Genomic DNA, 27,241 nt, shown 5'->3' with positions numbered 1-27,241 from the left:
CCCTGAGATTACCTAGAACTGGTTTGCTTACTTAGGAATGTGGGAACAAGAGTAGACTGTTCAGCCCCTCGAGCCTGTTTCACCATTCAATTAGATCACGGATGATCTGCACCTCAACTCCATTTACCCACCTTGGCTCCATATCCCTTGATACCCTTACCCAACAAAAATCTATCAATCTCAGTTTTGAGGTTTTTAACTGATCTAGCCTCAACAGCTTTTACTTAACAATGGTGACTACACTTCAGCAATAATTTATTGGTTGGGAAGCTCTTTGGGAAGTCCTGAGAATATAAAAGACACTGGGGCTGGATTTTGCCAGCCCTGGGGAGGCGGGTTTGGAGGCAGGACAGTTGGCAAAATGGCAGAATCTGGGGGCGGGTGCCCAACCCGCCCCCAACCTGCCTCTGTGCCCTCTTGCCAGGAGGCGGGTAGCCGTCCCACGCCGGGTCTCGTCTCCTTGGAGGCGGGAGGGGATTACAGCCACTTAACTGCCTGTTAACAGGTAGTTAACAGGCAGATAAGAGGATTATCCCCATTTTGCCCACACAAGTGTGGGCTTCCCAAAGGTTCCAAAACCCGCCAGGGTCACCGAGGCAAGTAGTGGGTCTGTGGGGCTCGGAGGGGTGCAAAAGTACATTGTGAAGGTAAGTGACGGGTGCAAGTGTGGAGAGGTGAGTATCTGAGGTAAGTGCAAAGTGTTAAAAAAAGTTTACTTACCTTTGTTTCTTCCTGCAGGCTTCAATCGGTGGGAATGCGGAGAGTCTCGCACCTCCGCGGCAGAGGTGACAGATGGCCGTTGCATTCTCCAATGCAACAACCATCTAATTTCTGCAAAAGAAAGGTTTGATGAGTTCTTGTGTTCAAGAACTCATAAGTGGTGAATTAAGTAAAATTACAACACTTTTTCTACAGGTTTACTATTTTTAAATACTTTAAAGAAAGGTAAGTTTATTTTTAGCCCCATTAGAAACTGTAATAAATTTTTTCAACAATTTAAATTATTGTTTAAAATAGTTATTTTATGTAATTTATAGTTATTTTAAAAATGTGATTTAAAAAAAAATTTATTTGAAGTTTTAGTTATGTTTTGGGGCTGAATTGTATTCATAGTTTTGACAGGTCTTCCTGTCAAATCTATGAATACAGGTTCCCTGCTACCATTGGTTCTCCATGGCCCACGTGATCCCAGGGGACGCTTCGAACTAACTGCGCCCCTGGGATATGCAAGCACTGCGCGCCGGCAGTTGGAGGAGGCCCAGGATCGGAATCCCACGCGGGCCCACAGCTCAACGGCTGGTGCGCTAGGTAAGTGCAGGTCGGAGGCTTGCACCCGCGGGAAGCCCCCAACCTGAATTTCTGGGCCAATGTCACTGTTGGACAGCTGTCAAACGATGACAATTCATCTGTCAAAAATTTTTGACAGATGAAACATCATACATTGACGTTCTCTATAACTGGCTTTCCCTTAATTGGCCTGCTAAGCCCGCTGGGCGGGCTTAACAAGGTCAATCAAGGGAAAATAGCGTGGGTTGGCCAGAAGTTGATGGAGGCAGGACTGAAACCCGACAAGTGGGAGCCCCGCCTCCAAAAGCTCCCCATTGGCAAAATCCAGCCCTATATGAATGCAAATTCTTTCTTTTCTTTCACAAACCCATCCCTTGACATTAATTGACTTAGTCCCTTAGAATCTGTTACATTCTCTATTTGACCACACTTTCCTCCAGCTCTAAGACTAACTCTTGGCACATATCATACACAGCTTAATGGAGCTTCTTAATTTTTCCCTAAATATTTCAAGCATATTTCACAAGTAAGAATAGCAGGTGTTACAGTTTCATCTCTTGCATTGCCCATTGGATCCACATGAGAAAATATAGCGAGTGCTTTACTGATAAGTGATTTACAAGTCTTTTGGTTCAGATTTCTTTGGCTCACTTATGCGGGTTCTAAGAGAAACCATCTATGTCATTCCCCTCTTCAAATTTTGGTATTAGACTGGATTTAGTGAAAGTATTCCATGGAAAGTTACGGGCTATATCAACTATGCCTCATTAACTGGATACACATTTCTCAGTGATTTCAAGGAAAAGTTGGTGTTTCTTCACCTTTTACGAATGGTGCGTTCCGTACCTGTTCAACTGTGATTTGTCATTGCTTTGTGAAAATGAAATTTGAGCCAATCAGGTGCGAGTGTGACAACATTTTCAGGTGGATAAATGTGACGCCCAATTGTGACGCCTGAAATGTGACAGGCAAAACGCATTCTAGACATGTATGGCAGATGCAATAACATCACAAAAGCACAGCTACTTTTGTTATGGGTTTGTTCCTAATCTAAATAATATATACCAAACAACTGATCTAATGTAGAAAGCATTTTAATCTATTAGCATCATTTTAATTTTCTTTTGTAACAAAGTGTTGAAATGTATTCCCCACCGCCTGTGCACACCAATTTATGGTGTGAAGAGGGTGGGAAGACTACAAGTCCCCCACTGTGTTGACCTCCCCATCTTCGATATATTGTTATAGGGGCGTCCCAAAAAGAGATAGGACATCTCCCCACAGGGCGGATCAAATGAAAAGGGAAGGTTCCTTCTTCGACCACATTCACGCACCTCACAGCAACCAACTCGGACAACATTCAGTTAGGCCTGGGAGCAAGTTAGCCAACACCAATCCTCTTTACTGCAATTATTGTGTAGTCTGTGTAGATTTAAAGGGAGCCAAGGACAAAATAAACTAGATTTCATACCCTCAAAATAGTCCTATTTTAGAACCACTCGGTTGAGTCAAAATTGCACAATTGGCTGTTAGCTCGAGGGTACTTTGTACAGGTAATTCTGAGGCTCATTCATTCACTGCAAAGCAGAAGGTGCAAGAACGAAAGGGCCATCATGTAAAACTAACTGTGAGACTACAGTAACAGAAACTAAAAAAGACTTTAAAAGATTGGAATACCAGAGGGCAGAAATTAAAAGTTATGAAGGGGGGAAATCAAAGAACCTTTTACACCCAAAGTGTAATACACTTGTGGAATAAGTTACCAAGGTAGGCCATTCAAATGGGTAGTATAAATGGGTTTAAGAGATATTTCTTGAATGAGGAAAGATTGATAGATGTGGTGTAGTGGTTTGGTCTTGGCCTATCAGTGCAGAGATTGTGAGTTCAAATTCTGCTAGAGAATTCAATAAATCTGATAACTTATAGGCTAGTGTGAGGCAAAATGATTTACTGCCCTACGTGTGACTCCAGTCCTCCAATAGGTGGTTGATGCTTAATGCCTTGGGAGTGGCCCAGCAAGCCATTCAGGTGAAAAACAAGTGCTGTAGAGCACTATCAGCACAAGGACGGCAGTGATTCAAGGAGGCACACCACCATCTCAGGGCAACTAGGTGTCAGCAATAAATGCAGCCCTGCCAGTGTTGCCCACGTCCCTCAAGCAAATGTTATTTGTAAAAATGAGAAGTTAGGTTTGAGATCGATCAAAATAGGGCAGACTTGCTGGTAGATTAATTTTTTTTTAATGTTCCTAAAAGTTAATTTTGTAGAGATCAGGAGCGGTGATGGTGCAATATGCTGGAACCCTAACGCATTGTGTCACACAGAAGTGTTCTTACCCGCCATTCCCCCGCACTGACTTCAACTGTACCATTATGCAAATATATTGAGGACAGGTCAAGGTGCTTTCTTACCAGAGAGGAAGGGAAAAATATTCAAGAAAATCACCCAGGGCTTCTTTTGCGCACCCTTAGAAGTCCGCTAGAGAGTTTCATTTGTCTCGGAGGTGGTCACTTTTCACCTCTAGGCCAGTTTATGATGTGCGACACAAAGAGGCTGAGAGAGGGAGAAAGTAAAATATTCCACTAAAGGGAGACTGGATGGGGCAGTCACTTAGGCATTGACCTTTCACCTCCGGGACCTGGGCTCAAATCCAACCCAGACTGATGGGATGAAGGATCCCATGTGAAATGAGTTTGCATAGTCTCAAGCTGGGTTCAGGTGGTTCCCTTGGGGCCTGTAGAATAAACCCCCCCCCCGAATTTTTCACTAAATTAACAATCTCATCAGAGAGGCCACAGGCTGACCAGTGTGGAAATTGGAAAAGATGTCACACTAGTGCAGTAGAGGGAGTTCTTGTGAGGTTGGGACTGAGGCACATTGTTCAGGCAATGTAGAGGGTCCTTCACTTTGCATCTAACCCGTGTTACACCTGAATTAAGTGTGCTTAACGCTGACACTTGGAAAGTGTTCCAATTCACAGCACTAGCATCCCTCAACCCGATGAACCACAAAATCACAAGAAAAACACCTTGCCAGGAAAATAAAGAAAACGTGAGCATAAGCACTGAGGGGGGAAAACAATCTAAATAGGATGGGAGAGGATGAGTGGAATGAGGTAGTCAACTAGGAGATTGAGCACAATGAAACTAGGTACAACAATCCTCCTGCTTGGCACTGTGCTTAGCCTCCAGCTTCGATTTTTCACTGTGCCACTTCAGCTGAAAGATCCGTTGCATTACGCCGCCACCCAGGTTAAAGAGCAGTGCCAACCAGGCCAGGCCAACGACAATCCAGACACCAGCCAAGCTTCTGTAGATGGAGATGTAGTGCTTGTCCGGATCTGTGCCTGAAATGAGAAGATTGCGATTATTAGTGACACACATAACAGAAATAAAGAAAAAGGGAAATTACAAAATAAAAAAAGAAACTATGAATACAGAAAATCTGAAATTTAAAAAAAGGAAGTGGTGCAAACGTAGGGCATCACTAAAGAGCAAAGACAGGTTAAGTTTTCAGGGGTAGAGCCTTCTTCAGCCCTGTTCTGATGAAGGTCCAGTTCATGATCCGTTAATGTATCTTTTCTCTTTACAGATTGACGTAAGAAAATTACTAAGCACTTGATTTGAGTATAAAACAAGGCTTTAATCAACTGTTTCACAACCATGAGATTCTAGTTACATCACTAGTTCCTGGTTACATAAATGTCCCGGGCAAGCTGGGCCCACGCCCGAGTATTTATACTCCTTGGACGGCGCCACCAGCTGGCCACCCAGTGTTATTTCATGAGTCATTTCTTCATGAATGATAAGATTTATGACACAGATGTTGACAGACCAGCTTGTGTATTTCCAGCATTTTCAGTTTTTATCACAGGAAATGGCAATTCAGGCACGATAAAGTAATTATTAATAATAAGTCATTGAAGGGGCAAAGGATTGATCTTCAATGTTCAATACAGAGAAGAGGACTGAGATCTTTAAAAATAATGAAAGGTATGGATGAGGCTGAAGTAAGCAAGCCATTTAACTTGGACAGTGAGCACAGGACTAGAGGGCACAAGTATCAGAGAAGCAGTGCGTCCTCCCAGTGTCGTGGCCAAAATGTCTCCCTCAATAAACACCCACCAGATGAACTAGCCATTCAACTCATTGCTATATATGGGGCCTTGCTGTGCGGCGCAAAATAGCTGCTGTATTTGCTTACATCACAACAGTGACTACACTTCAAACGTAATTAATTGTCAATGAAGTGCCTTGTGGTGTCCTGAGGATATGAAAGTGTGACATAAACGCAAGTTCTTTCTTTATAAATACAAGTCTTTCTTTTACCATAATCTAAACTTTGTTAAGTACAGCACTGCCATAATTTACAACTTTTTTCATTTGCTAGCACTGCTGGGGGGGTTTTAAACTAACTTGGCAGGGGGATGGGGTACAGAGTGGAGCTATAATAGGGGGTGATTTACAGCCAAATACAGAGGAAAAAACAAGTCAGCTGGGAAGGCAGAGCAAATATGTGAAGGCAAAAGGGAATATGGCAGGGCTGGAAGGCATTTATTTTAATGCAAGGAGTCTTGCAAATAAGGTGGATGAACTGAAGTTGTTGTTAAACACATGGGAGTACGATATTGTTGCCATCACGGAGACATGGTTGAGGGAGGGTCAGGACTGGCAGCTCAATATTCCGGGGTATAGAATCTTCAGGCGAGACAGAGGGGGGTGTAAAAGGGGAGGGGGTGTTGCAATATTAATTAAGGAGTCAATTACTGCTGTAAGGAGGGATGATATATTAGCGGGTTCCTCAAATGAGGCCATATGGGTAGAACTTAAAAACAAAAAGGGGGCAAGCACTTTGCTGGGAGTGTACTATAGGCCCCCAAACAGTCAGGGGGAGATAGAGGAACAGATATGTAGGCAAATCTCAGAGAAGTGTGAAAATAATAGGGTAATAATAGTGGGGGATTTCAACTTCCCCAATATAAATTGGGATAGTCAGAGTGTGAAAGGCTTAGAGGGTGCAGAATTCTTAAAGTGCATCCAGGAGAGCTTTTTGAGCCAACATGTAGAAAGTCCTACAAGAGAGGGGGCGGTACTGGACCTAATTCTGGGGAATGTAGCCGGGCAAGTGGTGGAAGTGTCAGTAGGAGAGCATTTTGGCGACAGTGACCATAATTCGGTGAGATTTAAGGTGGTCATGGAAAAAGACAAAGACGGCCCGGAAATAAGGGTTCTAAATTGGGGGAAGGCCGATTTTAATATGATAAGGCAGGATCTGGCCAAAGTGGACTGGGAGCAGCTACTTATAGGAAAATCCACATCAAAACATTGGGAGACTTTCAGAAGGGAAATAGAGAGAGTACAGCGCCAACATGTTCCTGTAAAGGTCAAGGGTGGGACCAACAAGCAAAGGGAACCTTGGATGACAAGGGAGATACAAAAATGCATTAGAAATAAAAGGGGGGCTTTTGGCAGTTACAAAAGACTAAAGACGGAAGAAGCCCTAGAGGAGTATAAAAAGTGCAGGGGCATACTTAAAAAAGAAATTAGGAGGGCGAGGAGGGGCCATGAAATAACACTGGCGAGCAAAATAAAGGAAAATCCTAAGATGTTTTATAAGTATATTAAGGGCAAGAGGATAACCAGGGAAAGGGTAGGGCCCATTAGGGACCAAAGTGGCAATCTGTGTGTAGAGCCAGATGATGTAGGCGGGGTTTTAAATGAATTTTTTGCATCTGTGTTCACTATGGAGAAAGACGATGCAGACATAGAAATCGGGCAAGGGGACTGTGACATACTTGAACATATTAGCATCGAGAGGGAGGAGGTGCTAGCGGTTTTAGCAGGCCAAAAAGTGGATAAATCCCCAGGCCCGGACGAGATGTATCCCAGGCTGCTGTGGGAGGCAAAGGAGGAGATTGCAGGGGCTCTGACACAAATTTTCAGAACCTCTCTGGCCACAGGGGATGTACCAGAGGACTGGAGAACAGCTAATGTAGTACCATTATACAAGAAGGGTAGCAGGGATAAACCAGGGAATTACAGGCCAGTGAGCCTAACATCTGTGGTAGGGAAATTATTGGAAAAAATTCTGAGGGACAAAATTAGTCTCCACTTGGAGAGGCAAGGATTAATCGGGGATAGTCAGCATGGCTTTGTCAAGGGTAAATCATGTCTGACAAATCTGATTGAATTTTTCGAGGGGGTGACTGGGGAGGTGGATGAGGGAAATGCTGTGGATGTGGTTTACATGGACTTCAGTAAAGCTTTTGACAAAGTCCCGCATAAGAGACTGGTCAAGAAGGTAAGAGCCCATGGGATCCAGGGTGCCTTGGCGCGTTGGATCCTAAACTGGCTGAGTGGCAGGAGGCAGAGGGTGATGGTCGAGGGTTGCTTTTGTGACTGGAGGCCTGTGTCCAGTGGGGTACCTCAGGGATCGGTGCTGGGTCCCTTGTTGTTTGTGATCTACATAAATGATTTGGATGAGAATGTAAAAGGGATGATCAGTAAGTTTGCAGATGACACGAAAATTGGTGGGGTGGTAAATTGCAAGGAGGAAAGCCTCAGGCTACAGGACGATATAGACGGGTTGGTCAGTTGGGCGCAAAAGTGGCAAATGGAATTTAACCCTGAAAAGTGCGAGGTGATGCATTTTGGACGGACAAATAAGGCAAGGGAATACACAATGAGTGGTAGGACCCTAGGAAGTACAGAGGGTCAGAGGGACCTTGGTGTACATGTACATAGATCTCTGAAGGCAGCGGAACAGGTAGATAAGGTGGTTAAAAAGGCATATGGGATACTTGCCTTCATTAGCCGAGGCATAGAATATAAGAGCAGGGAGGTTATGATGGAGCTGTACAAAACGCTGGTGAGGCCACAGCTGGAGTACTGTGTGCAGTTCTGGTCGCCTCACTATAGGAAGGATGTGATTGCTTTGGAGAGGGTGCAGAGAAGATTCACCAGGATGTTACCTGGGATGGAGCGCCTCAGCTATGAAGAAAGACTAAACAGGCTGGGGTTGTTTTCCTTGGAGCAAAGAAGGCTGAGGGGGGACCTGATTGAGGTGTACAAAATGATGAGGGGCATAGATAGGGTAGACAAAGAGGAACTTTTCCCCTTAGTAGGGGGGTCAATAACAAGGGGGTATAGATTCAGGGTAAGGGGCAGGAGATTTAGAGGGGATTTGAGGAGGAACTTTTTCACCCAGAGGGTGGTTGGAATGTGGAACTCAATGCCTAAAAGGGTGGTAGAGGCAGGAACCCTCACAACATTCAAGAAGCATTTGGATGAGCACTTGAAATGCCATTGCATACAGGGCTATGGACCAAATGCTGGAAAATGGGATTAGACTGGACAGGGATGGATGGGCGGCGCAGACACGATGGGCCGAAGGGCCTCTTTCTGTGCTGTAAAACTCTATGACTCTATGACTATGACTCTATGAACTCCTGGGAAATCTTATTTGCTCGGTTACTAATACTTGCATTATTGATAGCGTAATGAATATTTTGCCATTGTTTAGAAACTGCGCCATTATATAAAGATAAGATAAACTCAGAATATTACTTTAAAACAAGCCAAGAAAGTAAAATCAGGGAAGAAACGGAAATATTGAAAACAAATTTGGAGTATCAAGAAAAAAAGATAAATGTTTGAAATAATTTACCAAGAAAAGTAATAGAATCAAATACATTGTGATATGCAAAATACAATTAGATGCAATGATGGGAGGGTTAGTGGACTAAGGAAACACTTGGAATTATATAGACATTATTATGTTGATAAAACATCCCAAAATGCTTGACACAGTGATTTGATTTTGGAATGTAGTGACCATTATGTAAGCACTAGAGCTCCTGGAGGGATCAACATCAATGGGCCAAATGGCATTTTCTTGTGTCTGCCTGTCTTTATATTCTCATGATATGGCAGTAAGGCACACAGCCCCATGGCTTGTATTATCACCATGGCTGCTCTATGCAGGTAACACAGGGCCACTGCACTTTTTGGTCAGTTTTGGTCAGTCCTGCAATGGGTGGCTTTGCTTGCCGGTAGTTTACTACCACCCAATATCTGCACAGATGCCCCTTATGTATCATTGGATTACTGGGTGATTCAAGTCATACCTACAACGTAATCTCCAAATCCGATGGTGCTGAGAGTAATGAAGGCAAAGTAAAAGCTTTCACCATAGGTCCAACCTTCTACGTAACTGAAGACCAACGGTGGGAACACCAGAAACAGCACAGTGCCAAAAATCAAGAAGAACACCATTGTGAAAATCTTCATCACTTGCTGCAGAGGGACAGAAAATGACATATAAAAACCAGACGCTTTCTGTTAAAATATTTGTTCCATAGGCACAGGAATAGTCCATTCAGCCCATCAAGCCTGTTAGATCTCAACTCCATTTACCCGCCATGGCTCCATATCCCTTAATACACTTACCTAACAAAAATCTATCAGTCTCAGTTTTGAAATTTTTAATTGACCTATTCTCAACTGCCATTTGGAGTTCCAGATTTTCCAATATTCCCAGAGTTCCCAATTATCTTCTCTTTTATCTCCTGAAGGTGTTGACTCTGGAATATGGATCATGCCACCTTCACCCTGGCACCTCATCCAAGTGGCCAATCTGCATGTGTGAGCCCAGACACTGAGGCTCTTTGACTATAGGAGATGATAACTGAGCATGATCCTGTTCTCACTTGATGGCCATGTAGACATTTCAGCGGATAGCATAGATGGTCTTAGCTAGCAGTCAGCAGAAGGAACCCTGGCTGATTTTTTCCCCTCTCTGGCCCAAGGACAATGAGGCCAATTGTGGCACTTTAACTGCTGCGTTAGCTGAGATATGTTTACCAAGAACAGACCATTGATCAAACCTGAGATCTTCATGGTCTATATGGCTCAGCACCATTCACCAGCTAAACCATCAAGGAACCAGATCAGCTTCAAATGACCAGATTTACTAAATATAAAGGGCGCAAAATTTGGTTAGGCCCCGTTTGGGTGTGCAGAAGCATGAGTCCAGCTCCAACAACACTCAAGAAGCTCGACACCATCCAGTACAAAGCAGCCCGCTTGATTGGCACCCCCTCTACCACCTTAAACATTCACTCCCTCCACCACCGGCGTACCGTAGTTGCAGTGTGTACCATCTACAAGATGCACTGCAGCAACTCGCCAAGGTTTCTTCGGCAGCACCTCCCAAACCCACGACCTCTTCCACCTAGAAGGACAAGGGCAGCAGAGGCATGGGAACACCACCACCTCCAAGTCACACACCATCCTGACTTAGAAGTATATCACCGATCCTTCATCGTCGCTGGGTCAAAATCCTGGCACTTCCTCCCTAACAGCACTGTGGGAGTACCTTCACCACGCGGACTGCAGCGGTACAAGAAGGCGGCTCACCACCACCTTCTCAAAGGCAATTAGGGATGGGTAATAAATGCTGGCTTTGCCAGCGACGCCCACATTCCATAAAAACGAATTTATAAAAAAATTACTCATGGAGCTGCCTCTTCACATTATGTACCTCACAAGAAGAGCAATCCCTACATTCAATTAAGTCAAACTGGCAAAGGAGTTAAAAATCAATGTTTAATGTGTAATGTCAACAAAGGCCTGAATATTAATCATGGAATCATAGAGTACAGGAGACCATTCGACCCATCGTGCCTGTGCCAGGTCTTTGAAAGAGCTATCCAATTAGTCCCACTCCCCTGATCTTTCCCACATTGTTTCCCCTTCAAGTACTTATCCAATTCCCTTTTGAAAGTTACTATTGAATCTGCTTCCACCGCCCTTTCAGGCAGCACATTCCAGATCACAACAGCTCGCTGCGTAAAGAAAATGATGGAACAAGTTTTTATGATCAGTCCAAGTCCATCTAGTTCTGAAATAAATCTGTTCCCATTCCCCATTCATTGTTGTTGACCTATTCTTTTCAGCCGTGAATATTAATTTTGTAATCATTTTTTGTATCTAGGTTACACCTTCAGCATGTTAATGGCTGGTGCACATTTCTGTACTGAAGGGGTATTATTATCTGATATAAGTTCAGTATGATCATCCAATTACTGACATGGGCACAGGTCAAGCCTTTCTTCCTGAGAGGTTCCTATTCACTGCCTGGATAGGAAGCTTACCCTGTGGTTGCTTGATTTCTGAGCGCTTCTTTCCAGCCTCTTCAAGTGGCCATTCAGACTTCTCCCGAGGTGATTCAGAAAGGTTAGGTTCAAAGGGACTCCAAATAACGCATAGAACACGCAGAAAGCCTGTCCTCCTACAGTGCTGGGAGACAGATTACCAAACCCTGCAAAACCAGAGAAAAATTGCAGCCTGTTTCTCTTTTGAATTTCACATATACTGAAACAACAGCAAATAATGGGGACCCATATGTGGGGCCCAGGGCCCAGGAAAATGTTGTCCTAGATGAAGGTAACAGGTGTGGGAAATGTGACCGTGGCTAAGTGGGATGCTCTTCTGAGTTTGGGGCTGAGGCAAGGTGTTGGACTGAGTCGAGGTAGCTTCGCTACAAAGCTAGCCTGCGGTGTATCTGATCCTAGAGTGCTAGATGGCGCTGCAGGCTGCAATACAAAGTGCAAAAATGTTCCATTCACCAGCAACTGATGAGGGAAAATAGCATGGTATCAGTCCAAATTATTGGAAAAGAAATACGGGGTAATTTTCAGACTTTGCACCACGAACAAGGAGCATCAGCCACCAGAAGCACATTGAGAAAACCAACTGTGCACAATTTTCCAACCATTTAAATGAGCGGTCAAGAAATCGTGTGTGAGATGTACCTAAAATTTCTAACATGCACTTTCACCGGGCAAGGCTCTCTGCCAACATTGCGAAGTTGAATATTATCCGACAGAATGAAAACCAGAGCGTTGAGTCAGAAAACACAAAAAATCAATTTAAAAGAAGGCGTTTAAATGTAATTCTTTACCTATTGTAGTCACCACGGTTCCTGCAAAGAAAAATGAGCTACTGAAGTCCCAGTTGCTTGGGTTGGTGGAGTTTCCTGTTGGGTTTACACCTTTTTCCCAGGCATCTATAATAACCTTAAATAAATGAGAGAAAGGGGTTAATATTAAATTTCCAAAGCTAACTGCAACCTCGATGGGCTGCGGGAAAGCAACTCGTGCTGGGAGACAAATTCATCTTTCACTCTGCCAGCGCATTTCACACTTCATCTAGAGCCATTGTTTGTGTCTTTACCTGTCCTATTACCATCTCGTCTCACCTTGAATATCTCTTAATGTCTCTTCTTTCATCTCCTCCCCCATTTCCCAGCCCCCAAACTGCCTTTTTTTCTCAGTTCTGAAGAAGGGTTTCGACCTGAAACGTTGACTCTATTTCTCTCTCCACGGATGTTGCCTGGCCTGCTGAGTTTTTCCAGCGTCTTCTGTTGTTATTTCAGTTATTGTATTTCAAGAATGTTATTGAAGGAGCATTCTGGAGCAAATTTTTTCCTTTAGCGCGTGGGTGTCCCAGATCAACAATTCACATTCATACAGCACCTTCAATGCACAAAAAACCCGAAGGCACATCACAAGGAGCAAAGGGGTGACCGCCGAGCCTTTGTGGGAGGGTGAGGAGAGGTGATCAAAAACTTGGTTGAAGAGGTTTTTGGAGAAGGTTTTTAAACGTGGAGAGGGAGTTAAAGAGGCAGTGGGGTTTGGGGAGGGAGTTAGAAAGAGTAGCACCAGGGCAGCTGACGGTTCTGCTACCGAATATAGGGAGAAAGGAGTGGATGCGAGTTGTCAGATCAGAGGACCAGAATTCACCAGAGGGTGGGACAAGGCCATGGAGGGATTTGTAGAATTTTTTTTCAAGTGTTAGGAGCCAGTGGAGTTTCGAGGATTGGGATAGCAAACTAACAAGGCGGGGTGCAGAATGAGATGCAGGCAATGGCGATTTGGATGAAATGGTTAGGAGATCAGTGTAGAAAGTGCTGGAGAAATATTGCAAGAGGAAGACAGAGATTCCTGTCGCATGTTGTCTACGTGGATTTTAGGAAGACATTTGACAAAGTACCACATAGAAGGCTGGTTAACAAAATTGAGGCTTATGGAATAGGTGGGTCAGTGGCAGCTTGGATAAGGAATTGGCTTAAGGACAGAAAACAGCGAGTTGTGGTAAATGGCTGTTTTTCAGACTGGAGGATAGTAGACAGTGGTGTTCCCCAAGGGTCAGCGCTGGGGCCACTGCTTTTTTTGATATATATAAATGACCTGGATATTGGAATACAGAGTAGAATTTCTAAATTTGCCGATGGCACCAAACTTGGAGATGTGGCAAACAGTGAGAATGATACCAATCGATTGCAACAGGACATAGAAAGACTAGTAGAATGGGCAAACAAGTGGCAGATGGAATTTAATAGGGAAGTGTGAGGTGATGCATTTTGGCAGAAGGAACAGGGAGAGGCAATATACACTTAATGGTACAGTTTTAAAGAGTGTGCAGGCACAGAGGGACCTGGCAGTTAATGTGCATAGGTCCTTGAAGGTGGCAGACATATTGAGAGAGTGGTTCGCAAAGCATATGAGAATTCGGGCTTCATAAATAGAGGTATTGAGTACAAAAGTAGAGAAGTTCTGCTGAACCTTTATAAAGCGCTGGTTAGGCCACAACTGGAGTACTGCGTCCAGTTCTGGTCACCACACTTTAGGAAGAATGTGAAGGCCCTGGAGAGGGTGCAGAGGAGATTTACCAGAATGGTTCCGGGGATGGGGGATCTTAGCTACAAGGACAGGTTGGAGAAGCTGGATTTGTTTTCATTAGAGCAAAGGAGGTTGAGGGGTGATTTGATGGAGGTGTACAAGAATATGATGGGTTTGGATAAGCTAGACGGGGAAAGGCTGTTCTCACTAGTTGATAGTACAAGGACTAGGGGATACAGATTTAAGGTTTTGGGCAAGAGATACAAGGGTATGTGAGGAAAAACATTTTTACGCAGCGAGTGGTGAGGACCTGGAACTCGCTGCTGACGGAAGTGGTGGAAGTGGAGACACTCAATGTTTTCAAGGGGAAACTGGATAGGCACTTGAGGGAAATAAATTTGCAGGGCTGCGGGGATAGAGCGGGGGAATAGGACTGACTGGATTGCTCCACAGAGAGCCGGCACGGACTCGATGGGCCGAATGGTCTCCTTTTGTGCCGTTATGACTCTATGGCCTAGAAATTCAGTTTGGGCCCGCCAGCTCGCTTGAGCCCAGAAGTTACCGTTGCGCGCGGAGCCACTTGCACCCGCCGGAAATTCAGTTTCAGCGCCCCAAGTCGAAGCCGGCCGCTATTCAAGGGTGTGGCCGCCCCTGCTTGGGGCGCTGAAATTGAATTTCGGCGCGCTAGGTGCCGCAGCACCACCCGCTGCGGAGCGGCAGGCTGCGGTACTGCAGGCCTTCCTCCCTTTCTTAAGGGGGAGGTGCCTGCAACAGCGAGATCGCTGCTCGCTAGTGCCGGCAAATGAGCCCGGCACCACGGAGAAGTGCCGGGCTCCCGGAAAACAGCTGGCAATGCCGCGGGGGGGGGGGTGGAGGAGGCCGGGGAAGGAGGTGCGGGCAGGCGGCCGCCGAAAAAGCGGCCGGCCGCACCTCCGCCTTAACTCGCCCCACTAAGGCTGTAGGACGGCCCCGTTTTCAGATCGCTGTTTGCGGCCGCTGCGGAAGAGGCGGCCACAACTAAATATGGCGGTCGGGCCGGTAGCGGGGCGGTAGCGGGGCACTGCGCACACCGATGACGTCATCAGTGGCGGCGCAGCGCTACTGGCTAACGCCGCCAGTACCGCAGCGCTGAATATCGGCGCAATCTCAGCAAGTGGCGCAAAAGCCCTCTTTGGGCGAAAACTGGGCGCAAAGCCTACTGAATTTCTAGCCCTATGACTATGACATCAAGGCATAGTTCAAAGACAATCTGAAGTATATTGAACACATTGCATCAGTACAGATCTTCCATCTGCTCAGGGCTGAGGGACTAAGGCTGCTAACCTCTGAATTACAGACGGCAGCTGCAGAGAGAGAGCTGTGTTCATTGTTAAAGCCGGTAAAAATTATAACCAAGGCATCTGATTGCCATTCCTGAGTGACACTTAGCAAGTCTGTTGATCGTCTTTCCGAGTTGGGCGAACTCCCTCGGATGACTGAGTGGATGGAAGCCATAATAAGTTTCATTGTACTGTACATGTTTTTGTTGAGGAAAGATAAATGGTCTGAATGGTCTTTTCTCCATCCACAATTTCTTTGTGCTGCAGCCTACCAGAGGGATCTTGAATTTAACATGTGTTATTGGAGCTGCAAGCGCTGCAGTTATGGAGTGCGAGGGGCTTTAGCAGGGAATTGGTCTCAGTCCCTGCCCTGATCAAATGGTACAAATGAGTAATTGAGGAATAAAATGCATTTATCCCACAGAGGCCGTGATTTTGCCAGTGCTGAGGGTGGATTCGGAGGCGGATCCACTGGCAAAATCGCAATGATTGACAGCGGGTTGGGAACCCACGGCCAACCCGTCTCCATGTAACTTTCCAAAGTGTCAGGTCTGCGATTTCAGAACAGACCCGACACCAAGCGGCGGGGGAGGCATTTAGGATACTTAACTGCTTGTTAAAGACTATTTTGCCAGCTTTTTTCTATTTTCCCACCTTTTCAACGGGGTTCACGTCGTTCGGAGATCACGTCAGGTAAGTATGTCGGGAGGTCAATCGAGCTGAATAGTTCCCAGCTGCAACTGCAGTATAAAATCTAACCTTCCACATCTGTTCAGTTTGCAATGTCACAAGTTGCTGATTTCAGGATTGTGAAGACACATTTGATCTGTATTGAGGCTGTAAGCGTGTGTTGTAAACTCTACATGCACTGTCACCTCCATGGAATAACCTCTCTCTCCCCATTGACTGACTGCTTCTACCATCTCATCCTCAACTGCCATATATAACAGCAGAATGGTAACCAATTGTAGTCTCTCACCCTGGCCCTCAGAATCAGAAGATGATCAGCCGCAGCAGCAGCAGAACCATGAACACCAGCAGCACCAACAACAAGAGTGTCAACCTTCTCCTCAACCATCTGATGCTGCACAGGGCAGAGGCCATCAGCACAGGGCTGCACCTCGCCGCAGGAGATACCCTCAACACAGGGTTTACTGGCAGAGGATGAGCTTCCTCAACATGACTGAGCAGCAGTGTCAAAGGAGGCTGAGACTTTCGTGACAGGTAGTCACAAACATTTGCACAATGCTCGATCAAGACCTGCAGCCCAGAGGTGCGGGTGGACAAGCCTAACCAGTGGCTGTCAAAGTCACCACCACCCTCAACTTCTTTGCATTAGGTTCCTTCCAGGGATCAGCAGCAGACATTAGCTGCATCTCCCAGTCAGCCACCCACAGATGCATCACACAGGTCACTGATGCCCTCTTTGACAAGTCCGCAAATTACATCCACTGTTCCACCGATGAAGCCAGTGTTAGCGAGCGGGCGCTCGGCTTTGTCAATCTGGCTGGCTTCCCACAGGTGCAGGGCGTCATTGACTGAACACATGTGGCCATCAGGGCACCCCATCAGAACCCAGCAGCATTTGTCAACCGCAAGGGCTTCCACTCCCTTAATGTGCAGCTGCTCTGCAACCATAGGAAGAGCATCATGCATAGGAAGAGCATCATGCATGTGCGCGCCAAATTCCCTGGCGGCTGCCATGACTCTTGTTATAAATCTCATCATCAAGAAACTACTTATGAAATAACGCTGGACGGCCAGCTGGTGGCGCCGTCCAAGGAGTATAAATACTCGGGCGTGGGCTCCAGCTTTCCAGGGACATTTTGTAAGACAAGGAGCTAGTGAAATACAACTAGACCTCCATGTTCTGAAACAAGTTGATTAAAGCCTTGCTTTAGGCTCAAACCAAGTGCGTAGTGAGTTTTATTACGTCAACTCTTACATCCTGCGCCAGTCCACTGTCCCTCAGCTGTTCGCACCGCCAAACAAACTTTCCGGTTGGCTTCTTGGCGACAAGGGCTATCCCCTGAAGACGTGGCTAATGATACCGTTGAGGAGGCCCTCAAACGAGTCTGAGGAGCGTTACAATCAAAGCCACATTTCCACCAGAAGTCTCATAGAGCAAACAGTAGGGTTGCTCAAAATGCGCTTCAGATGCCTGGACAGGTCTGGTGGAGCCCTTCAGTAGGCACCAGCCAGTGTCTCCAGAATCATTGTTGTCTGCTGCGCCCTGCACAACATCGCACTGCAGCGAGGACTAGCGCTGCCTGAAGAAGAAGGCGCAGAGCGCACAGCCTCTTCAGAGGAGGAGCAGAATGAGATTCAGCAAGAGGAAGACCAGGAGGAGGTGGCTGACCCAGTGCGACGAGCACGCGAGCATATTGCTGCCTGTGATGCCAGGGATGGCCTAATCAATGCCAGATTCAGGTAACTTTATGCAGCAGTGGCTGCCACATACACATGAAGGTTGGCATTACCACACTGCAACACCATAGAGCATCTCTACAATGAGCTGTTCTATCCTTGCACTGTCACCACCATTGCTGGACAATAAAGGCGCCCTTACCCTTGTCTGTGCCACTTCAATTTGTGACCACACATACAGCAACAACATCAATCATTCACAAACCATTACTTTATTACAACAAAATAAAAGAACTGAAACTTAACATTCATTTATAGCAAATCAGCCAACTGGCTCACTGGGAATTTCCTCGGGTGTTCGCCCGATCGGCCATTGTAGCTTCAGCGGAAGATCGGCTGAAATCCTGGATAGACCCGTGAATGGGGTTTCCACCGAAGTTTCGTCGGCTGAACGCGACAACTCCCGAGGGAACTTTTGGCACCTGCAGTTTACGTGGACAGCCGTTATTCGGGCAGAGTGTCTGCTTTGTCCACTTTTATACTTGAATGTCGGTGTGTGAGCCGTTCCCCTTGCTCTGCTCCATCTACCACTGGGTCAGTTGTTCATGTGCACACGTTGCTCTGTTTTAACTTAATAAGTGATAGGAATTTCAGCAGGATTCACCAATCAATTTACGAAAAGTAGCAGAGGGGAATTTCCGCTTATGTCAAAGTTACACTATTGCTTGTAACTAAGGTGAGGGGTGTTTTTCCTCACCTCATCTACATATATATTGGAGCGAGAATTCTCTCACAACAACTTACATTTATATAGCATCTTTACGTATTAAAATGTCCTAAGGCACTTCACAAAAATTGACACATGGAATATATGAGTTCAATATAGTTAAAATCTTGGTTATTTGCTATTGTCACCAAATTCAGCGATTCAAATCCAGCGAAATCCCTTCATCTTCAACAGGTTGGGAGAAACAAAGTAGCTTAAAACCAACTTTGAAGATAACAAAATGATAACAGTCATATTGATTATGTCATAAATGTCATAATCAACATTGATAAAATGGGGTTAAATTGCCAATGGTAGGGACTGAACCCAGTAAAGTTGTACTGAAGTCTGGGCAACTTATATTACTTTCATATTTAAAATATCTGTATTCTTGCTTGAAAGATAATTACACTAGACAATAAACTGCTCGAAAATAAGTAAAGGATCAAAGTCAAATGTTTCTGGAGTGGCCCCAGATTCCGAAGTATAAACTGTGGGGGTAATTTTCGCCATCACCCACTGGATCGCCTGCCCGTTGTAGAATCTGGCCAAGTTTAGATCAGTTGGTTAAGATGAAGGAAGACAAAATACCAGCAGGGCTTGATGTGATACATCCCAGGATTCTGAAGGAGATAAGGCAGGAAATTGCCACGGCCCTAGAAATTATAGTCCCGATTTTAACATGGATTGGGTGAGTGAGGCCAGAGGCGGCCAGCAAATCATCTGCCCCCCGCCCCCCCACGCAGTGTGAATCTTGAGAGATTTTAACTCCTGGGCCACATCTGCACAGCCCACATCAGTCTCCCGCCTGTAAACAGTGGGAAGCCTTACCTGGCCGGCAAGTGGGAGCGGAAATTTGGGTGGCAGGAGGTCATTGCTGGGGACACAATGGAACAGTCCCCAGCAGTCAGGTAAGTGGTTGGGGAGGGATTGGGAGGGCATTACATTCAGAGGAGGGAAGTCTGGGTAAGGGAGGGTCACAATTTCCTTGTGGAGCCCAGGAAAACACTCCTGCTCCTCCTGGCACACAAGAAAACTAAAATAAAAATTAAATTTTCTAATCTGTAAGGGCCTCTTCTGGTCCCGCTTCTGTTTGCTGCCTGGTTTGCCTGATGGGGAAGCTGCAATGGCTTCCCAGCACAGGTCTCAGGTTAAAACTGCAGTCATCATCGGGGCCTGATGTGCATTTTTAAAGCAGGATCCCGCTGTCTTCCGGCAAGTCTCCCGCTTGCCTGGTGAAAACAGTAGGTTAAAATTATATCTCACTGGAAGGCAGCGGGATTGAAGGGGATAAGTCACTGCCCTGATTTTAACACGGTTATAATTGGGTCTATAAGGTTTCTATTGAGTGTTGGTGTGTGCCAGAGGACTGGAGATTGGCCAATGTAGAACCCATTTTAAAAAAGGGAGACAGAGCTAATCTGGGTAATTACAGGCCAATTAGCTTAATGTCTGGGTTGGGAAAGTCTGGAGTCTTTAATTAAAGATGAAATTATCACATATCTAGATTAAGAGAAATTAGTTAGCCAGCATGGATTTCAAAAGAGATGATCATGCTTGACAAATCTCAAAATTCTCTGAGGAGGTAATAGGCATAGTAGATGGGAAAAATGCAGCGGATGTGGTGTACATGGACTTTAGGAAAGCCTTTGGCAAGGTATCGTATGGGAGATTACTAGAGAATGTTAAGGGGTATGGAATTAGGGGAAGGATAGCAAACTGGTTTAAAAATGGTTTAAAGAGAGAAATCAGAGTTGGAGTGAATGGGATTATTTTCATGTGATTGGAAGTAGGTAGTGATGTTCCAATCCTACTTCTGGTAAATGGTGAAAAGCTAAAAGCAGAGGTCCAAAGAGACTTGGGGTCCAGGTACATAGATCATTAAAATGTCATGAACCGGTACAGAAAATAATCTAAAAGGTTAATGGAATGCTGGCCTTTATATCTAGAGGACTAGAGTACAAGGAGGTAGAAGTTAGACTACAGCTACACAAAGCCCTGGTTAGACCACACCTGGAGTACTGTGAGCAGTTCTGGGCACCACACCTTAGGAAGGATATATTGGCCTTGGAGGGAGTGCAGTGTAGGTTTACTAGAATGATACCCAGACTCCAGGGGTTAAATTACAAGGAGAGATTACGCAAGCTAGGATTGTATTCCCTGGAATTTAGGTTAAGGGGTGATTTGATATAAGTTTTCAAGATAAGGGGAACAGATAGGGTAGCTAGAGATAAACTATTTCTGCTGGTTGGGGATTCAAGGACTAGGGGGCATAGTCTAAAAATTAGAGCCAGACCTTTCAGGAGTGAAATTAGGAAACACTTCTACACACAAAGGTTGGTAGAAGTTTGGAACTCTCTTCCACAAATGGCAATTGATGCTAGATCAATTGTTAATTTTAAATCGGAGATTGATCGTTTTTTGTTAACCAAAGGTATTAAGGGATATGGGGCAAAAGGGGGGATATGGAGATCAGCCATGATCTCATTGAATGACAGAACAGGCTCGAGGAGCTAAATGGCCTACTCCTGTTCCTATGTTCTGAAACCACTCCTGTTTACTGTGCATATCAGTGATTTGGATTCAGGCCTAGAGGGAGTAGTGTCGACATTTGCGGATGATACCAAAATAGGAGGTATAGTTCATTCTTTAGAACAAAAGAAACTGCAAAGGGATATTGACAAGATGGGGGAATGGCCTAAAAAGTGACAGATGGAATTCAATGTCAGTAAGCGTGAGGTGTTGTATTTTGGTTATAAATAAAAGAACAGTGTGGAAAGGTTTGATGCTGTGGAAGACCAGGTGACTCAGAGGTACAGGTTTTATGAATAGTAAAGGCAGCAGCTCAGGTTGATAATCCCGCAGTTAGACGACTGTGTGTAGTATCGGGCTCCAGATTATAAGAAGGATATTGAGGCTTTAGAGAGGGTTCAACACAGATTCATTAGGGTGTTGCCTGGTGTGAGGAAAAACAAATACGAAGAAGGAAAATTGGGTGATTTTTTTTTTATTCAGACAATGCAGGTTATGGAGTGATATGATAGAAGTGATTAAAATTATTAAAGAATTGGAAATACTAGCTTGATGAGCTTGCTGTACTCTGGGAAAGCTAACCGTTCAATATAATTGTATTATCCTCTAACGTTCCTGCTGCAGGTCAGCAGTGAGAATGCTGAAGCCATTGGCCCTGCTGAATAGTGTGTCTTTGGCCTTCTTGACATATATTTGGGCAACAATCCCACTGGTAGTCTGGAATGAAACTAATGCATAATGTGGGCCAAAATGACGTTGATGGCCACGGTAGTTCTGTGTACATGTAAAATCTCAGCTGAAAGTCTTCCTCCCAGAGTGAATTTGTAAGACCATGTCTGAAAAGTCATCCAATTGATGAAGTCTCAGAGAATTCTTTGGAGTTTTTCACTCTTCTGACCTCTTAACTATGCCAGTTACTTCACTGGCAGAAAGAAGGTTATAAAATTAGTCAGAAGTCTAGCTGGCGTGAAACGTTTCCTAACTTTCTCTTCTCCTGGATCTGGTGCTATAACTTGGTTCAGTCATGCCTGTTATTTTGTTGTTCGTTGTTGGGCAATTCTGCCTATTGTACCTAGTGTCTTGATCAGTCTGAAACATCCTGAATCAAATTTATTATTGTCTGTAACTTTGTAAATCCAGTATTAGACCTGTTAAAAGTAATTTTATTGAAAAGAAGTGTGAGATGTCTTGCTGTACTTTCACTCATCGTTCCTTCTAGTCTCTTACAAAATCTGTCCTTCATACCTTCTGTGAATCCTCCTTTTCTCTCTTCTGTCTTGATAAAATTGTTAGCTCTGATAAAGAAAAAGCTGATATTTCTAGTTCACTTTTCTCTTCCACCTCTAACCTTAATGATCTTGGTGAAGAATCTCTCTTCGTTGCTTCATTCTATTTATCACTAACATCAGGACACCTGCCTGATCCTCTGTTCTCTTGACTTCAGTAAGACCTGTGGTTTAGATGGTAGTCCTCCCATTGTTCTCGATATATCCCTGTCCTCTTCCATCTCTTTGGTCTCTCTTACTCTCAGTGCACATTTCCTTCTCCTTGGGGATTTACTTGTGTTCACTCAATCCTTAGAAAAGGTGATCCCTCACACTCTTCTACACCCTTACATCACAGGCTTTTTTTTTATATAATGGAAACGGCTGCTTACTCAAATTATCCATTATCTTGAACATCTGTCCTAAGCAATGATTGACAATGCGGTTTTCAGTATTGCCTTTTCACTGGTGATCTTGTTATGTTGTGTCTGAAACTTTCCTCTTAAACACCTTGGTGAATTATCTACCATTACCTTAGACATCTTTAACAGGGTCTGGAATTATGCCATTACCAGCATATGGTGTTGCATTAAAACTATATTCATGCCGACCTAGTTTTCTCCAAATTGCTTTATCTATGATAAGACAATGGTAACAACAACAACTTACATTTATATGCACCTTTAAAGTAGTAGAAACGTTCCTAGGCTCTTCACAGGAGCGTTATCAGACAAAATTCGACACCGAGCCACATAAAGAGATATTTGGACAGGTGACCAAAAACTTTGTCAGAGAGGTGGATTTTAAGGAGTGGTTTAAATGCGGAGAGGTAGAGAGGCGGAGAGGTTTAGGGAGGGAATTCCAGAGCTTGGGGCCTAGGCAGCTGAAGACATGGCCAGCAATGGTGGAGCGATGAAAATTGGGGATGCACAAGAGGCCAGGATTAGAGGAGGGCAGAGATCTCAGAGGGCTGTAGGGCTCGAGGAGGTTAGAGAGATAGGGAGGAGCGATGCCATGGAGGGATTTGAACACAAGGAGAAGAATTTTAAAATTAAAGTGTTGCCATCACCTCTGAGAAGTCCCACTCCAGAGATTTGAGCACATAATGTAGGCTGGCACTTCTGTGTTGTGCTGTGCTGCGGGAGTGCTGCACTGTCAGAGGTGTCATCTTTTCAAATCAAATCAAATCAAATCAACTTTTATTGTCATTGTTAGTGCACAAGTGCAGTACAACGAAATGTAGGCTTGCGGCTCCCGAGAGTGTACAATTTGGGTTAGGACACTTAAACATTTCAACATACATTTGTACGTATATATTAGCATAAATATGACCATAATAAAGTGCATCGGCAGATGTGCAGGCTTTAGTGTTTATTTGTGGAGTTCAGTAGGATGACAGCCCTGGGAAAGAAGCTGTTCCTAAATCTGGTCGTACGGGTGCGAATGCATCTGTAGCGTCTTCCAGATGGTAGGAGGGCGAACAGACTGTGGCTGGGGTGGGTAGGGTCTTTGATGATGGACCGTGCCCTCCGTAGGCAGCGTTTCTGATATATATGTTCTATGGTCGGTAGCCGGGTGCCGGTAATGCGTTGGGCAGTTTTGACTACCCGCTGCAGGGCTTTCCGGTCATGGGAGCTACAGCTGCCGTACCATACCGTGATACAGTTTGTCAGGATGCTCTCTATCGTGCAGCGGTAGAAGTTAGAGAGGATCGGGGGTGACAGATTACATCCCTTCAGCCTCCTCAAGAAATATAGGTGCTGCTGGGCCTTCTTCACCAGAGAGGAGGTGTTGAGGGACCAGGAGAGGTCTTCCGTGATGTGGACTCCGAGGAACTTAAAGCTGGCCACCCTTTCCACCTCCGCCCCATTGATGTGGATGGGGGTGTGACTTCCGCCTTTGGACTTCCTGAAGTCCACGATTATTTCCTTTGTTTTCTTGGTGTTAAATCAGACATTAAACCCAGGCTCCGTTTGTCCTCTCAGGTGGACATAAAAGTTCCCATGGCCATATTCAAAGAAGAGGTATCCCGACCAGCATTCATCCCTCAATCAACACCTAAAACAGATGATCTGGTCACTCATGTAAGTGCTATTTGTGGGACCTTGCTGTGCTTAAATTGGCTGCCTCATTTCCTACACTAAAACAGTGACTACACTTCAAAAGTACTTCATTGCCTGTGAAGCGCTTTGTGACTTCCTGAGGTCGTAAATGCAAGTCTTTCTTCCTTATGATGTAGTTAATAGTTTGTCTTATTTTCCCATTAACTCAGAGCTCCCTCAAGATCCTGTCCAATCTCTCCCACTCTGTTCTGTCTTCATTTCAATGGCCTCCTCCATTTATTATCTGACTTTATCCATTGTTTTTGCTGACAATGCTGCTCTACATTCAGCACAACCTCAGTGTTCACAAACTCCGGTCATCTTGCAGTGTAATGGCTGAATCAATACATCTTGATCTCCGTGCCATTCACTGAGGCACTGAAATACATAAGGCTAGAAATTTAGTAGGTCAGCGCCCCCAGTTAGTGCCCAAGACACTCAGGCAGTAGCACTGTGGCGGGACGAATCCCACGCCGCATGCTAATTCGCCGGCCCCGTAGCGCCGGCGATAACAGTTAGCGCCTTGGTCCCTTTCGCCATGCAGATCGTGACGTCAGCGAGTGTGCAACGCTCGCTGGGCGCCCGATCCGCAAACTTCAGTAGCGCCCCCTGCCTTACCGCCTTGCACCAGGGAGCGGAGGCGTGAACCAGCTGGCTGGCGGAGCGCTAATTTAAGGGATGCGCCCCAGCTGTCAAGGAACCTCCGTTCCAAAGGTCAGTTATGAGTGGCAGAGAGCACAGGATGTATCTGCAGCCAAATAAAGGCTGCTTAGTCCCCGGAGTGTTGCGGGTCGTCAAAGCACTTTGCATTTCATCTCACAGCATATTGCCGTTCTGCACTCCCCGAATTATTGGGGGCTGGTGTGCAGTGACCCTCCCCTTTAATGGCTGGAAGGCACCTGCACCAATGCTCACTTCCGATTACACAGCACTTCATATTCGTTATCGCTTGGAGCCTTGCGCCACTCACCTATGCCATTAGCGCCTGATTTAGCACTCCCCTGCATTCTTTGAGCACTGAGACTGAATTTAATGGGCAGCGAGATTGATTAGCGTCTGGTGCTAAATTGCCAACTTCTCAAAAGTTAGCGCCCCTTCCTGGGCGCTACTGAATTTCTCCCCCTTAATTCCTTTAATTCTTCAAAGACGCAGTAGGGTAGATTTCCCTCCGGGGGCTCCCAGCAGGGGCAGTGTACCTGAGGTGTTCTGTGAGAGGAGCTCTTGAATTTCTCTGCCTTGGGCCATTTGCATGATGTAGGCACCATCCTGTCACAGGGCCATGCGCTGGGATAGGAAGAAGGAGCACAGCTGTAGGTCTGAGAAGCCCACAATCGCACTCCTCGCCTCTGACATTGGGAGCTTTCTGTATGCCGCTCTCTCTGCCACCCTTGATGACAGAGGCATTGGGTCCAGATGAGTGGAAGGCATTTCAATCTTCCACTCAAATAAAGTTCCCCGTAAACAAAAACATAAATGCGCCTTTGACCATCACAATTAACTTTTCCTCTTTGCAGCAAGGTTTTGTTGCATTGACAGTACAAGTCTGCAGCATGCTTGAACATTTTCTGATGGACATTTCCCATCTGTGTCAAGGTGAGTGTCTTTCAAGCACTATCTGTACCCTCCAACTACCACACACCCTCAACCTCACTCACAGTGTGTTGTAAAATAAACACAGCAACAGAACTGAAGCTGGCCTCAAAAGCATTTTACGCCACAGTGTACAGGGGAGCCTTTGAAGCATTCAGCAACAATGCAACTGAGAGCAAAAAAAAATTCGCTGACACTGTCATCTGCTGCCCATCTCACAGCCTCGTGGATTTAGAAAAGGATTAGTGTTTGTGTACAGTGGAGTTTGGCTAAGTAAATGTCGGATATGTGTTTGCTTAAAGAGATACTCTAGGTTGGATTTTCAGTGAGCACGTGAAATAGGAAATACTTCAAAGTGATTTGCTCATCTGCTGGTGATGTTTGCGGCTTATCAATATTAATTTGCCAAAGATAATCTTCACAGCTAAGGTGATTTGTGCACTGCCAGGTATGGGAACTGGGCCGTACCGAACAGGAAGTACCCAGGTTCAATTCCTAGCCTGTGCTGAGTTACCTAAACTCAGCCAGGGTGGCAGTAGGTGAAACTACCATTGGCCACAGCAGCTCTTGGCTAGGAAGGGTGGATAAATCAGCCAGGGTTCCCGCCCCTGATTATGACCCCCACCCTCCAGCTCACCCCTCTACCATCCCCGCCACCTCTGCTGCCAAAGCATGCGTGTACAAGAACGTCGGGTAGGGAGAGGTTTGGTCCTCACAATGATTCTCCCCCTCCCCTGCCTCTACCGCCCCCCCATGGTCAAACAGGGGAACAGTTCCATTGCCCACGGAACTGCAACTCGGCCAGGAATCTGTACCGCCAGAAGAGAAAAAAGGAAAATATGTAATCACGCCTTGCTGGTATGAGCAAACGACCGCATGGAGTGGACTGCACAGAGCAGGATGAAACGGAGTGGACTTGAACACAGTGTTTTATTTGGGAATTTGGAAAGAGTGGGAATTTGGAGACGAGGGGGAAGGAGTTGTTGCTTTTTGCCTACACTACTTGCAGTGCTGTGTGTTACAGGTAGATATTTAATTTCAGTACCCTTAACTTAAGCTACATCAAGTAAGTAGTCAAGAAACTACACTGTAAACTAAGTTACCTAAATACAAATTTAATTAAATTTAATGAAATAAAGAAAGGTCATATAAAGATGGTACTGCAGGTGGTGTGCCGCAACTGCAGCATGTGGGAGTTTGTGGAGAGCATTGTGATCCTGGACAAGCACGTTTTCAGTAAGTGCCTACATCTTGAGGAACTTCAGCTCAGAGTTTTTGAGCTGGAGTCTGAGGTGCAAACATTGCGGGGCATCAGGGATGGGGAGAGTTAC

General features: G+C 45.4%; 1 protein-coding gene across 1 annotated transcript in view; it reads right to left on the bottom strand.

Annotated features, from left to right (window-relative positions):
* Positions 1–2,383: 2,383 nt before the first annotated feature.
* Positions 2,384–27,241, bottom strand: part of LOC147113087 (potassium channel, subfamily K, member 16-like) — a 36,861-nt gene continuing 12,003 nt past the window's right edge. The window contains exons 2-5 of the mRNA XM_085996261.1: positions 12,250–12,364; positions 11,441–11,607; positions 9,413–9,581; positions 2,384–4,633 (exon numbers count right to left, since the gene is read on the bottom strand). Of these exons, the coding sequence (XP_085852387.1) occupies positions 4,434–4,633; positions 9,413–9,581; positions 11,441–11,607; positions 12,250–12,364 (651 nt within the window). The 3' untranslated portion in view covers positions 2,384–4,433. The remainder of the gene's footprint in view (positions 4,634–9,412; positions 9,582–11,440; positions 11,608–12,249; positions 12,365–27,241) is intronic.

Source organism: Somniosus microcephalus, chromosome 9 (assembly GCF_052327205.1).
Source record: "Somniosus microcephalus isolate GS21.2 chromosome 9, FLI_Smic_1.0, whole genome shotgun sequence".
NCBI classification, from domain to species: domain Eukaryota; kingdom Metazoa; phylum Chordata; class Chondrichthyes; order Squaliformes; family Somniosidae; genus Somniosus; species Somniosus microcephalus.
Note: the sequence above shows the minus strand (reverse complement) of the source record. Positions and strands in the feature narration are given on the sequence as shown.